The sequence below is a fragment of the Leptonotus elevatus genome, chromosome 20, assembly GCF_054856555.1.
Source record: "Leptonotus elevatus isolate MCC_2025b chromosome 20, RoL_Lele_1.0, whole genome shotgun sequence".
NCBI lineage: Eukaryota > Metazoa > Chordata > Actinopteri > Syngnathiformes > Syngnathidae > Leptonotus > Leptonotus elevatus.
Genome location: NC_141258.1, coordinates 3,248,738 through 3,263,328, shown reverse-complemented (window position 1 = coordinate 3,263,328; position 14,591 = coordinate 3,248,738). Strand labels below are relative to the sequence as shown.

General features: G+C 43.8%; 1 protein-coding gene and 1 long non-coding RNA gene across 3 annotated transcripts; one reads left to right on the top strand and one right to left on the bottom strand.

Moving 5' to 3' along the window:
* Positions 1 to 41: 41 nt before the first annotated feature.
* LOC147156425 (uncharacterized) lies at positions 42 to 3,336 on the top strand. The gene is made up of 3 exons (XR_015091598.1): positions 42 to 304; positions 941 to 1,293; positions 2,647 to 3,336. It is a non-coding gene; the product is annotated as an uncharacterized LOC147156425 (long non-coding RNA).
* Positions 2,453 to 14,458, bottom strand: rnf40 (ring finger protein 40). Of its 2 annotated transcripts, none has more exons than XM_086063962.1 (20): positions 14,381 to 14,458; positions 13,812 to 13,960; positions 13,570 to 13,737; positions 13,182 to 13,494; positions 12,901 to 13,101; positions 12,577 to 12,698; positions 12,346 to 12,492; positions 11,391 to 11,465; positions 11,171 to 11,290; positions 9,725 to 9,904; positions 9,481 to 9,616; positions 9,178 to 9,299; positions 8,839 to 9,095; positions 8,637 to 8,754; positions 7,385 to 7,534; positions 5,609 to 5,821; positions 4,593 to 4,718; positions 3,959 to 4,099; positions 2,903 to 3,004; positions 2,453 to 2,819 (listed from the first exon to the last, which is right to left on the bottom strand). In XM_086063962.1, exons 2-20 carry the CDS (start codon positions 13,947 to 13,949, stop codon positions 2,643 to 2,645), a joined length of 3,006 nt encoding a protein of 1,001 aa, XP_085920088.1. In that variant the 5' UTR covers positions 13,950 to 13,960; positions 14,381 to 14,458; the 3' UTR covers positions 2,453 to 2,642. The 2 variants fall into 2 exon arrangements, with proteins under 2 accessions (XP_085920088.1, XP_085920089.1); XM_086063963.1 differs by having other exon boundaries at positions 5,609 to 5,818.
* Between the last annotated feature and the right edge of the window lie 133 nt (positions 14,459 to 14,591).

Genomic DNA, 14,591 nt, shown 5'->3' with positions numbered 1-14,591 from the left:
CCCCCTTGAACTCGTAAATTCCAAATTGCGAAGACCCCGACTTCACGACGGACCATAATGTGACGTCACTCTACAATGGCGACCCCTTTGGAAACACAGATCGTGTATGGCGAAACACAATTTACTCAAGTATAAAACTAAATAGCTTACTTCATTCATAAATATTCGACATAACTTGACGTAACACAACGTACGTGACAGTATGCCGTTATCTTCCTGCATGCAACTATACAGTGAACTACTAAACTGTATGGAATGCTTATGAAATAAGATAAAAACAATAAATGAAGCAAAACTCGAGAGGGTAAGTTTGCTGGAGGTCAAAATGAATTTTGAGGACCGAAATAAACAATTATCACCATCCGCCATTTTTGTTTTTTTACTTTCACCCCCAACGCTTTCAGGTCGGAACTGGGAAAAAAAAACTGCTATATCTGACTTCCGATCATCCTCGAATGCAGCATAAGGCAGGAACCTCATAAATCCAAAATTTGATATTTTTTCACAACTCATTACTATTGGTCTGTTCCCATTAACTGTTAGTTTGACACATTGTTAACCAATTAAAAATGCTGAAAATAGCTTGAAAACCACTTATTAACCCTTAAGCAACAAAGCATTGCTGCGTTTTTTATTGTGTGAAAAGTTGTGGATTTTAGAGTTGTGAGGTTTCTGCCAAACAGGGATGATACGTTATTCAACAACAACAAAATAACTCTGAACATGCAAACTGCTATGAAGCAGTTTTGTTGTTTCCTATAATGGTGACATGACAGAGTTGAATTAAGTCGGTTAAGTTGTTCTCGGTACCAAATGCACAGCCTCCAGTTATATCACAATTTTTTTTTTAAGTCTACATTATAACAAAGTCTCCTGGAACGTTGATGTAACTGTTCCCAAATGCTGAATTAACTTCTTTTTTTTTTTTCCTCCCTCTCAGTAAAGTCTGGAAGCGTTCCCGCACAACATGGTGTGAACTGCCTTTCCCACAAGTTCTAACGTCAAACAGACGCGAGCCAACCTCCCAGCAAACGTTCACATCGGCCCGGCGAGCGGGAGGAGGCGGAGGAAAAAGGAGGCTCATCGCATTAATGACGCCTGAAGAATGTCCTCGCGCAGATGTTTTTCTACTCGACCTTTAGGACGACCTGGAGCTGCGCAGCGGACGCCCATATGTGCTGACTTTCCACTGATGCCATTTCAGACTGTAATGAGCCACTATAAGCTGCAGATGTTGTGTCAAACTCGCCCGGGGGCGCCATGGCAACGGGACCAACACACACATCAAACAAGGTAACAAATGCATGAAATGCACACCAACACACAGGACACACAAATAAGTAAAAGCTTGAAATGCACAACACAAAATGCGCACACACACACACACACACACATGCATGCAAGAAAACATGCACACAAAAACCACACAAGTGCAAAAAGTGCAACAGAGACATAGACTAAACACATAAAGGCACACACAAACTCAGCCCACACACAAAATAGTAAAGGAAAGAAAGAACACAACAAAATGCGCACAAACACAATCGCGAAAACAAAAAACAGACGTACATACAAATACACACAAGAACAAAAATACAGGTACACACAAACTCCAACCACACAGAAAAATAAAAACAAACACACAAAGTAAACAAAAACACAGCCATGACAGAAACACACACATATCACAACACACACAAAAACGGATACACAAATGAAACACACAAAACAGACACACGCGAACACTAGAAAAAACACAAAAGCAAACGCTAGCGCACGCACACACATGAAAGAAAATAGAGGCACACACACAAAAAACATACACACAAACAAATTAGTAACAAAGGAAAGAAACAACAAAGTGCACACAAATGCAAAAAAAAAAAACATGCACATACAAAACACACACAGGAACAAAATAAAAATAACACACAAATGAAACATACAATACAGGTGCACACAAACTCCAACCACAACAGCACAAAAAAAAGCCCCACAAACACGCAACAATACACAGGGGAAAAAAACACACACACAAATTAAAAACACAGCCATGACAGACACACACACATCACAAAAACAGAAATGAAACACACAGAAACAAGATACACATACACAACCCTAACGCACACACACGCACACACACACACACACACACACACACACGCCCACTCCCTGAGCCCAGCCAAGGTGATGCAAAGAGTGTCGTATTCGCTGACTGCGTGCCAAACTGCTCTCTCCAGACTTGTCATCCGCCGTACGGTATAGCAGCTCCACCATGATGTCACTAATGTGCGTGCGTGCGTGCCGCGCTCTATAAATTACAAACATGTCACACGCAAGACCTTGAATCCGACTCTTTTCATTTCCTGAATGCAAAGAAACGCTTCAAGATGTGTTCGCAATTCCTGCCGCCATGTCGGAGGTGAGAAGAAAGCAGCTGGACACGGCGGACGTGTAACGAGCACGCTCGGCTTTCCGACGGCTCTTTATTCAACTACAAACCACACGTTTGGTCACGTTTGTCCCACCATTGCGCTAAAAAAAAAAAAAAAACGTCCAAAGAGAAGAAGAAGAAAAAACGCTCATCCCTTTGAATGGCCGCCGCCCCTGTTGAATAATTATTATTATTATTATTTTTTTTAGGTGATGTAGATGCGGTGGAAGTCGTTGGCCCCGAAGGCGCAGTTGCACTTGGGGCACTTGCGCTGGCGCGTGTCGTAGCGCATCTTCAGGCACTCGTAGCAGAAGACGTGGAAGCACTTGGTGAGCACCGTGTCCTTGTCGCGCGTGTTGCAACACGGGCAGCGCAACTTTGCCTGCGCACAACAAACAAACGCAAAGTGGCGGCGGAGAGAAAACCAGCCCCCCCTCGCCGCGACGGCGATCGCGTTTCTCGCACCTTGTACTGGTTGATTTCCTCCTGCAGGATCTCGTCGGCGTCCGAGTACACCTCCACCTTCTTCTGTTTCTCCAGCTTCCGCCTCAGCCTGGAAAGATCCTCCTGGGACGCGCGCGCGCGCGCGAGGAAACACAATATTGATTTCATTTGGAAACATCTGCACGCGGCACAGTGCCATCGTGGATAATATGTCTGCCTCGCAGTTTTGAAGTTCCAGGTTCGAATCTTGTAATTGGGATAAGCAAAAAAAAAAAAAAGTGGAGCAACAAGCACATCAACAACAGCGTATTAGGGACACGTATAAATATATATATATATATTTTAGGGGGCAATAATCAGAGAGAAAAAAAACTGCAAATCTGCCACTTTACAGTTGCAAATTTACGATTTTTTTCTCACAAAAAATTTGCCACTATAAAGGCGCAAATTTAAGATTTTTTTCCTCACAAAAAATGTGCCACTTTATAAAGTGGCACATTTGCAATATTTTTCTCGCAAATAATTTTACACTTTATAAAGTCACAAATTTACGAGTTTTTTTTCTCAGAATTATTTTTTGCAAGAAAAAACTACTTTACTACTTTATAAAGTGGCAAGTTTGCAAGAAAAAACTTGAAAGAATTTGTGAATTTTTCTCTCGGAATATTTCCCCTACCATCTAAAAAATATATATTTATACGTGGCCCATATAATTAACAATTTTTGTTTTTACAAAAAACATCATCAATCATGATTTAAAAAAAAAAAACTTTTTTTTTAACACCATTTGATTCTTCATTTTCTGTATGCGGATTCTTATCTTTATTGCTGGTTTTCTTTTACTGCAAGAGTCTGCACGGACTTAATGAAGGCGCATTCCAGACTTTTTAAGAGCTTTTTTTTTTGTTTGTTTTTTAAAAGGCCACTTTGATGAAATCTAAGAGCTTTGATTCCGTAAAAATGACCACTCCGAAGTCCCAGATACCAAATGTTAAAACTACAAAGACTTCCAAAGAAAAGTGAACAAAGTTGCTCATCACGTCTGCGAGCGCAAAAAAGGAGTTCATACGACGCTACCTGCGCCCGCTTGAGGTTGCTGCTCTCCCTCTCGCGGGCCGTGCGGTTCTCGGCGACGGCGACCTGGATCTCCTTGAGTTTAGCCTGCGTGTGCTCCAGCTGCACCTTCTGGTCCTCGGCCAGCTGTGCGGCCTCCACCGCCTGGGGCAGGAAAAAAAAGAAAAAAAAGCAACAACAACAATGTCACTCTTGTAACAAGCTTTCACGAATGTACGCTGAAGGCTTTTCAAACATTTTGGGTCCTGGGAGACATTTTCCCACGGACCCCCATCATAATATTAACACAACACATGTTCCCCATAAATGCCACAGGAATTGAAAAGGTTGACTTTTGTTGTTTTTGAAAAGTCACAATGTTACCAAAACAAATTCATAATTTTACAGACAAAAAAGTGTTATGAGAATGTAATCATACTTTTGAACTTTATTTGCGGCTCATCAAACCTGCATTTGAGCAGGGGTGTGTAGACTTTTTCTACCCCCTTTCAGCCTAATGGCACAACCAGGACTATAAACAAAGGAATGTTTAGTGACGAGCAAGCATCAGGATGCAAGCAATTATTCAAGTTGCTCCATCTGGCGTGCGCGCTCGTTAGTGAGTCACGGGTACGAAGCAGCGGCAAGCGGGCCTCACCTTCCTCTTGTTGAGTTCCAGTGCTTGAGTCCTGAGCGAAAGTTCTTTCTCCAGAGTGGCCAGCGTGCTTTGGAGAACACCCTCTTTTTCCTCCAACTTCTGCACCACCAGCAGCTGAGCATCCACCTGTCAAGGAAGGAAAGAAAGAAAAACCGACCACATTAGCAACTTTTTTTGTTTGCTTTTTGGGAGGTGAAGAAGCTTTTCTTTTTTTTTGTACTGTCTAAAGCAATCAAAGTGTTGCTTTGGCTCCATCTGGTGGCGGCTTGGCGCCAAGGAACTACGTTGAAGTGTATTGAGGAGCTTCCAATGGTGCTGCTTTGCTGCCATGTTGACATATACATTTATATTTAGTGGCATTTACTTAACCCTGAACAACTGTGATGTCATTTTTCAGTCTACGGCAAATATCAAAATGGCTGCCTTATGAAATGGATAAAACCAGGTGGATTCTGGACCCTTATCAAACACAACATTAATCAAAATGTCGTGTTTTGACTAGTGGTTGCAAATACAACATATTATTTAAAAAAAAATGGTGTGTGGTGACTTCTTCTTTAACTCATTGACTCAGCCATTTTCACTGAAGCAACCCCCTTTGCTCCCGGCTGTTTTACTGGATTTTGGCTGATGAAAGGCCCACAGACTATTGTGTTCTATTGCTATAAAAACAGAGTCTTCTTTCATTAGAAAAAAAGTATATTTGTATCGGTTTTCATTTTGCAACAATTAGCATTAGAATATAGCTAAGTTTCATCATTATTCACATTCCTGTTGAAAACCCTGACGAAAAGAGCTTGTTGCATCATGGCCCTGGCTGATCTCTTATACTCTGCTGCCACCTGCTGACCATTGCTTGAAGTTACCTCTTCGTGTCAGAAGCTGCATCAAAGCCCTCTGTATGCTTTTGCATTAAAAACATTAAAAAAAACGTCTAAATATGTCTTTGGGAGTGAAGGACAAAGTATAAAAAAAAAGGCATTTTGGCCAGCCCTATCCGAGTGACGTCATCCCACCTGCGTCTTGAAGGTGAGGACCTGGTCGGCCAGCTCCTCCTTCTCCTCCTTGAGCAGCTTGTAGATCTGGTTGGATTTGATGCGCTCGCTCATCAGCTTGAAGTTGGCGTCGTCCTTCTCGCGCAGTTGCAGCAACAGCCGGCTGTTCTGCTCCTGCATGTCCTCGAAGGCCTGGCCCGTCACGTCCATCTCGCTCAGCAGCGCCTCCTCCTCCTCCGCACACACGCACACGCACACGCACAAACAAAAGCCGTGCCATTACGCTGCCTGCTTCCGACGAGATTTCTGCAGATTTCTGCACCCTCACAACAAAACCACAAATTTGATTGGTTTGCTTTCCTGCTCGTCACGGGCAAGCCTGTAACGATAACTCAAGAAACGTCTATATTAGATCTTTTTGTTTTTGAACGACCGGATTTTGGCAGGAAGAGAATTAGGTTGAACAAATGTAAACCATCCGGAGTTCTTGTGCCCCGAGGCGCTTGAGACATCAGGACCGCGCGAGTCGGGCTGGACCTCCCAAGCGGAAGGTGCCGCAGGCTATTCGAAAAGCAAACGTCTCTCGTTGAGCTCATCAAATGGGGGTTCGTCAACATTTCTCCAAAGACGCACCCCCCTTGAGAATTATTAGTTTCCCCCCGCAGAATACCAAGGAACATAACCACATTCAATTGAATCAAATGAAATATTTAGCCAGGCTAATATTAGCTACGCTAGTTGACATGCACCGCTTCCACTGACAACATGATTGCGAACAGAGGAGCAGACTAGCTAACGGTTTGGCACCTAGCTGCTAACAACAGCCAACTCTACACACTCGTTCACTGACACCCACGTCACTCACCAGGCCATGTACCACCTTTTAAAGACACACGCTGGCAGATATTTGTGGAATAATAATAAGTGGAATGTGAGGGTGGTGACACCAAGTGGCCAGCAATAAAACCTGCACCTCACATGCACATTTTGTTTAATAACAAATTAAAAAAATAGATTACTTAATTTATCGGTGGGATAATCAGATTGTAAAAAATATTTAAGAGCTACAAATGCAGCACAAAGGCAGGATGACAGATTTATGTGATATGTCGCAATTTTTTTAAATCAGCCCAAAGCTATTGGTAGGTAGAAGTAATTAGTGTCATATTTGTGTTTTATTGGTGTGCAGGTCCCCATATGTAGGCAAGCACTTGTTCAAAACGACAATTGAAAAGAGAACCTATGACCCACAAAAACAATAATCGGAACTGCCAAGCAATTCTAAAAAGACAGAAAGACTGTTTTGAATTGACCTTTTTTTCTTTGTGTATTTGTAATGTATGGCCCTCAGAGGACTTCAATGTGGGGGGTTTGCGGAGGTTCCACAGTGCTGCTGCACTAAACCATTTTGTGAGGTCAAAAGGTACGAGCGTTTTAATATCAAGAGTAGGACATGAGCTAATATGGGTGTGTCCGATATGTCCTGGTGGCTCAGGTTTAACAATGACAACATTGCTCAAGCGACACTTGACCTCTGCGAGATCTCGTTTTTGGCTAGTCCACATTTCACGGAGAGACTTGGACATAGTTACACCAGAGAGGCACACCCAAAAAGATTTCACCCCCCCCCCCCTCTAACTCGCTACAAGCTGTTTTTCTACTCTCCCCCCCCCCCCCCCCCCCCAGTTAGAGGCATCGAGGTCATTGGACAGCTCCTCCCTTTACTATTGCATCACGTTGAACCCAGTCCACGTGCTCCATCTTGAAGCTGGACGTGCGCGTGCGGTGATCGAATACCTGCTTGGTGGCTCCGAGCTTCTTCTGCAGATGCTCGATGGTCTCTTCCGCCACTCGGATCTTCCTCAGGGCGTCTTCGTCCGCCAGCTTCTTGCTCTCCTTCCTCTCGCGCTCCTCCAGCTCGCGCACTCGCATCCGCAATTCATCCACCTGGTGGACGTCGCGCACGTCATGGGAAATATGGAACACTCAAGTCACTTTTTTTTTTTTTGTGATGGCGTCATTGTGACCTCTAACCTTGTACTTGAAGAAAAAAAATCTGTTGTTTTAACCCAGCTGTTTTTATCCATCTGAGGGGGCGGCCATTTTTCCACTCAGGCAACGACCTGAGCTGTGATTGCTCACTTGTTTTCTGAAGCTGAGCTGTGATTGGCTGTTACCTGAAACCTGAGCAACACTGATGTCATCTTCAGTCGACAGCAAGTGGCAAAATGGCCGCCCCCTCAGATGGATCAAAACGGCTGGATTTTGCTTCATAACTCTTAATCCACAAATGTAAGAATGTCAGTCAGCACGCACCTGCCACCAATAAAAGTGCCTCTGACGAAACCCCAAATGAAACTCCGATGCTCTAGTAGGCTTTTTCAGACTTTTTTTTTTTTTCTTACTAGCAGAAGCCTGAAGGTTTTGTGCCCCAAAGAGCCCAAAGCGTGATGCTGCAATCACTACTAAACAATGCTGTTGTGCCAAAATTACCAATTGGAATTAGAGGCTGCTCGATTACGAAGAAAATATTAATCACAATTATTTTGGTAATAATTGAAATCACGATTAGGATGATCATTTATTTTTTGGTACAAATTAAGAAAATGTTTAAACATAACAAATATTAAGACAAATCAAATTCTCTGAATCACTAATTGTGCAAGTTCCTTTTGGATGAAACAAAATTTATTAAATTAGTTATTTTAATTTTTTTTAAAAAGGGGCAAATGTATAAATTGAAACTACAACTTAGTATTAATAATCTTTCTTTTTATGATGTTGCTGAATTTGTAATTGTGGAGTGTAATAATTGAAATTATAATAATTATTGGACAGCCCTAATTGGAATTATGCTAAAAAAATATATATATTTGAAAAAAAAAAAAAAGTGGGAGAGAGAGAAAGACATATTTTATAAGCAAATGTGAAGAGAAAAAAAATCTGGGGGAAAAAAACTCCTGAGATTTTATTTTATGGTTTATATCGCCCATCCCTATTTGCAATGAGTTAAAGGATAAAGATGGAGAAACGAAAAGAAAAAACAGACCTCGGCTTTGGATTTGCGTTCAGCCGCCATGAGCTGCACTTTGTCCCTCTGCTCCTTTGGAGCCGATTTGTACATGTCCAACAGGAGCTTCATCTCCTTCTGGGACTCCTGAGCTTTCCTGAAGGCCGACAAACCCAGAAGACGTTACCCCACGCGGCAGGTTCGAACAACACGATTCAAAATGGCGCCGGCGTGGACGTACTTGAGCTCGACTCTGAGCATCTTCAAGGTGTCCGAGTCTTTCCTCTTCAGCTCGTCGCTGCGCTGCCGCTCGCGCTCGCGTTCGCGCTCTCGTTCGCGCTCGGCCTCCCGCTCCTTCTCGCGGGCGCGCTGCCTCTCCAGCTCCTTCCTCCGCTCCTCCTCCTCCTCCTGGTCCTCTTCCTCTTTCTTCACCTCCGTGGCGTCGCCGCTCGACTCCTCCAGGACGAGAACGCCGGCGTCGCTGTTCAGGCAGCGTAGCTGTCACCCAAAATAAAAAATGATAAATCGGTTGAGAGCCGCCGTCGTCGTCGTCTTCAAACTTAAACGAGGGTCATCTTACCTTGTTGATTTCAATTTGGGTTTCGCGCAGCTTCCTCTTGAAGCGCTGCACGTCCCCTTTCAGCTGCAGGTTGTGGTTCTGAAGGCTGCTGATTAAGTGTCGCATCTCCCTGTTGATTGGTCCTGGAGAGGATGGCAGACAGACGGGATGGAAAAATATACATTTATCTGTCGGAAGATGCCAACAAAAAATGATTTACGTAAAGTTTTGGTTATGAGAAAAATAACACTCATAAAATGAATGCCAAAAAAAATGACAAGACGTCATCATATGAATTTTTGCGGTTTGGTGCGTGTACGGTACCCGCTTGCTCGTTGGCGGCAAGATTTTGCTCAAACTCGATGCGCAACATCTCGTACTCTTTGCGCACTTGAGCCAGCGTGTCCTCCAGCTGGATGACTTCGGTGCGAAGCTTCTTCTGAAGGGACAGCTCGTCACTCTGGGTGGGGCACACGCGCGCAAGTCAGCAGGTACAGGTGTATCGCAATAAATGGCAATTGCGTAGGAAAGCGGTTCGATTATTTTTGGGAACAATGACGATCTACACCTCCATGTGCTCGATCTGTCTGAGGTGGGCGTTCTTGGCCGTCAGCAGGAGGGCCCGAGCCTCGTCCAGCTGGGTTTTCACTCCCAGGGACTCGTTGTAGAGCAGCGAGAACTGCGACTGCAGACACTTGTACTCCAGCGTCTCCTTCGCGACCTCCTCCGGAATATTGCGCAAATCCATCTGGACCACGGACGGGAGAAGCGGCGTGGCAGTGAGTCGCAAGATGGAGCGGATATAAAAAGTCTACACACCCCTGTTCAAATGCCAAGTTTTTGTGGTGTAATTTTTTTTTTTTGATGGGAATTAAAAATACCAAAACTGAGTTTTGTGAGAATTGGTGAGGATCCTCTGTATTGCTTTTGCAAGATGCATTGTGGGATACATTCATTTACTCACTACACATCCAAACACTACAAAATGGCAAACTGATATTGGGCATTTTGATGAATATCGGTATCGGTCTGGCTTTTTTTTTTTTTTTTTATCTGACGGCCGATAAAAATGGTAAATGGTACTTCATTTCTATAGCGCTTTTCCACCTTACATTCGACAACTCATTCACCTACTGATGACGCAGCATCAGGACCAAGAATACTTCGACTTGATCACAGTAGCATCTGCTCGAACCCACAACTTTTGGGTTGGGAGACGACCGCTCTACCACTGAGCCATGCCGCCCCCAGGCAAATCTAAAACCATTTTAAACTCAGGGAACTATTTATTTTATTTTCCAGTTGACTTTATAAAAGATGCTGCTGACCCTGGGAACTTTTTGTTTTTGATCGACATTAAAACAAACAAATGTGAAAGTTTAAGATTTCAAGTATTTTTAAATTTTGGTATTGTCTAAGACAAAAAAAATAATCTCTATTTTTAAAAGTCAGATTTTTTTAAATAAACATGCTTTAAGACATTACAACAAAGTAAAGATTGGCATTTGTATAAAAAATAATTATGCTAATATCCACCCCGCCCTTTTTCTTTTTTTTTACTGAAAGTTAATATTGGCTTCAAATATCGGCTATCAGCCTCCTTTACAACTAATAATCAGCATTGGGCCTGAAAAAAAACACACTACTACGCAATGACTAAAGCGTGATTTCGGACCCAGCCCGAGTGTCCCAAACACTCCATTTCAACATCCACTTTCCTCACACCTGCTTTGTTTAATCAAATGAAATCTAACTTGAGCTGCGGCTTGTCTGGCCGCTCGTCAACATGGCCGCCCCCCGTTGGGAGCAAAACAAACACAGTGAGAACTTGCTGAAAAGCTGGGAGTCGCTCCAGTTGATGTAATGCGCACTGCATTCCACCGGAGCATAATCGCGACTCTCGCGGGTATTATGAGAACATGCAAACTGTAGCAGCTCGTTAGGAAGAGGACTTAAAACAACGAAGAGGTTAATGCGGCTGCTTGGCAAGCCAGCCATGAAACGTCGACGTCACCTTGAGCTTCTCGCTCTCCCTCACGGCCTCTTGGAGCTCCACCTGCAGCTTCTCCAACTCTGCCATGCGGCTGTTGGCCAATTCCTGGATGTGCTCCAGCTCCGTTTTAAGACTCTCAAACTGCGAATGGAGCAAAAAAAAAAAAAAAAAAAAAAAGAAAGTTATGAATGAAAGATACGCAAAATGGAGGGGGGGGGGTGTCATTTTGACAAGCGCTCACCTTTTGAATGGTTAATGTAATTTGACCTCCAGCGAGCCCGCCTGAACTGCCGGTGCTACTGTAGCCAGACTTCAGCTGCAGACCACAAACAGACGAGAGGTTAGAAAGCATTTATGAAATATTAAGAGTAACACCGCAAATTGGATTTGTGATTTATAGTTTTTGTGAAATCCACCAATCCCGGCCATTTTTCTGCACCCCAGCCATGGAAAAGCTGCTTGATCCATACCGGATGCATCTCATGCATTATAACCCCGTTGAGGAAGAGTGGGTTTAAGTTTTGTTTATTTGGATTTTTTTGCTTCCTGTCTCTGGCATAAAAAAAAATATTAAAAAAAGGTCGCAATGCATTTTTCGAATGTTGCTCCCATAACAGTTTGGTGAGAAAACATCAACTTTCAAAAGTGCATGTCGTCATAAAGAGTCATGGGTGAGTTGGGGCTTATCTCAGATGACTGAGGGTGAGAGAGGTGGGGTACACACTCTGGGCTGGTCAGCCAGGAATTCACAGGGCAAATATACACAGACAACCACTTACAGTCACGTTCATACTTATGCGTATTAATTGCCTCCATTAAAAAAAAAAAAAAAGTCATTTTAGAGCTGGAATTTTGAAACTGTTAATTTTTTGCTCAGGGTTAAAATGCCGTGCCGAATTCGAACCCCAGAACTGTGAGGCAGACATGCTGAACAATAGTCCACCGTCCTGCCTTTTTTGTTTTTATTTCGACATGATCATATACGTTGATATCATCAAGCTATAATTAATGATATGTATATATTTATTTTAGTATCCTACATTTTCTTCACTCGTGGTCTTACTGTTTCTCCGTGTTGAACACGCCCCTTAAGATAGCAAATACGGCCATGTCCGAAGTGCCAAAATAGACAGACACACTGCAAAGAGACACGGACTGATTTCACAATTCCCTTAGTCAAAATAACAAAACTGCACCTGCTCCATGGCCTCCGCCAAGTGCTTGTTGAGCTTTTGCTCCCTATTCCGGAGTTTCTCAATGTCCCACTGCAGGTCCTCCACAGTGGTCTCCATTTCTGACACCTTGGTCTCCGCGCTGGTCACCTTGTCCACCCATTCGTTGTACTGTCACGAGAGGTTAAACGCGTTGCTTAATTGCGACGCGCGCATGTTAAGAGGCGCAAACCGAGTGCGTCTGGGACATCTCACCTCCATGGACGTCTTGTGATGCCGGCCTTGCAGCAGGGTGGCCTGGTCTCGCAGTCTGCGGTTCTCGTCCAGCAGAGTGCGGTTGACGGCGCCCACGCTGGCCAGGCTCTCGTCCTCGCACGCTGCAAAGAAGGAACGTTGTTGGGTGGCGGTCAGTTTTACAGATTATCGTGAACTCGCCACATCATTATTTGGACCACTGTAATAAAATATTTTTAAAAAAATAAACTGGCTACAATTTTGTAAATTACCCGTTACTTCCCCATTGAAAGCTTCCAACTTTGAAAAATCTCTGTGACCATCATCAGTACACATTTGCCTTACCTGCAGCTTGGATCTGCTTGCACATGTCTTCGATGCAGCTGTGCAGCCGGTCAAAGACGCACACGAGGCAGGCGATGGCGTCCTTGCTGAACAGCATGCGGTCCCGGAGATGCAGCGTGACCTCCTCTTCGCTGCTGTGCTCCAGCGTGGCCAAGAAACCTTTGGCGCTGTCGCTCAGTGGGGGAGGCGGCGGCGACAATGCTTTGATGCACGAGAATTGATGGTTAGATCAAATGTTTGGCCAGAAATATTGAAAGAGTACAATATAGTCAGTAACCAACCCGTGGTTGAGTCCCGTGGGGGTTCTGTGGCGGTTAAATGTTCGGATCCATCAGGTGGTGGAGGCTGCTGTGGATTCTCCTGATGCCTTTCTTTAGTTACTTCATCTTGCGGCTGATGCTCTGGTTGTTTTCTGTCATTCTGTGCCTCAGGCAGTGGCGGTGGAGGCACAGCGGAGGTTGGTGAGGCGATATTGATGCTGTCTGTCTCCATGGGGACAGGATCAGGAGGTGGAGCAGGCGGGGGGGCTGGGCTTGATGGTACCGGGGTCTCTGGTTCAATACATTTGCGCAGAACATGGATCTTTTCTTCCAGCTGTAATAAAACATCTTCTTTAATCATATATCATTTAAGTGATTGCGGCAATACAATTGTTTGTTGCCGTAATACCTCAGACCAGTAGCGGTTTACAATCAGCAGGGTGGTGTCATCGGTTGCTTGCCTCTTTTCTAGCTTCTCTATTTTCTCTCGTAACTCATCCTCCATCGCCTGCCGCTGCTCCAAGCGCTCACTCAGCTTCTTATTCTTAAACTGGATTACTTTCATGTCCATTTCCTCCTGCATATCAAATGAGAAAGGCTTGACCATGCTGAATTCAATTGCAGGGAGATTTGCCATGTAAATGGGCTCACCGTAGATGAGACTCCTGCTATGCGAATGGGCTCAATGAGAGTTGTGGTGGTCTTCTCCTCCTTTTTGCTTTTCTTCTCAGGTGGGCCGGGGGGACTGTCTCCCCCGGAGGGACGTTTTCCTCCCCCTGCACCTGACATCTTGACTTCCCCTGCGAGTAAGTCGATATTAATCAACATTTAGACTTGTTTTCAAAAACTAAACTAAACTAAAAGATGACGCGCAAAACACTCATTGGTTCATAACATTGACGACTATCGTCGACTTTTAAACAACAAGCGCCAAGGTTACACTGTTAGAATAGCAATAATGAGTAAATTCAGACTTGATTTATTAATCTAGGAGTTAAGTGGCTAACCAAAACGAAAAATGCACCTTTTACTTAGCTGAGATTAGCTTATATTAGCCCCATTCACTGAGGTAAAGTAGGCTAATGCTAATAATACCGCCTCCGCCAAAGCACACTGAATTGGTGGACGACGGGACCACCATTTTACACGTACAAATAAACAAAATTCTACAATAACGTTCGCAAACGAAACCGTTTCTCGTCTCTATTTTCGATACAAACCTTCTCAGGAGCGAGTTGATGAAAAGCTCAAGACATCGGAGCAGCTAGCGGAAGTGGCGCTAGGCACTTCCGCTCATGAGTCACTGGCTACTAAAATATCGAAGAATATATTTTTTTATTTCTACTATTTTTTTTATTGAATGTGTTGAAGCTTTGATGCTTGTGGAGTGTTCGCATTTAAAATAATAAACTATAGAGATTACATTTAGGG

What these genes read in the sequence shown, in the direction of transcription:
- rnf40 (XM_086063962.1), bottom strand. Translation starts at nt 13,949, where the DNA reads ATGTCAGGTGCAGGGGGAGGAAAACGTCCCTCCGGGGGAGACAGTCCC. An exon ending in CCCAAATTGAAATCAACAAG is followed by an intron (nt 9,096 to 9,177) that starts GTAAGATGACCC and finishes TTTGGGTGACAG; the next exon opens with CTACGCTGCCTGAACAGCGA. An exon ending in AGGAAATCAACCAGTACAAG is followed by an intron (nt 2,820 to 2,902) that starts GTGCGAGAAACG and finishes TGTTGTGCGCAG; the next exon opens with GCAAAGTTGCGCTGCCCGTG.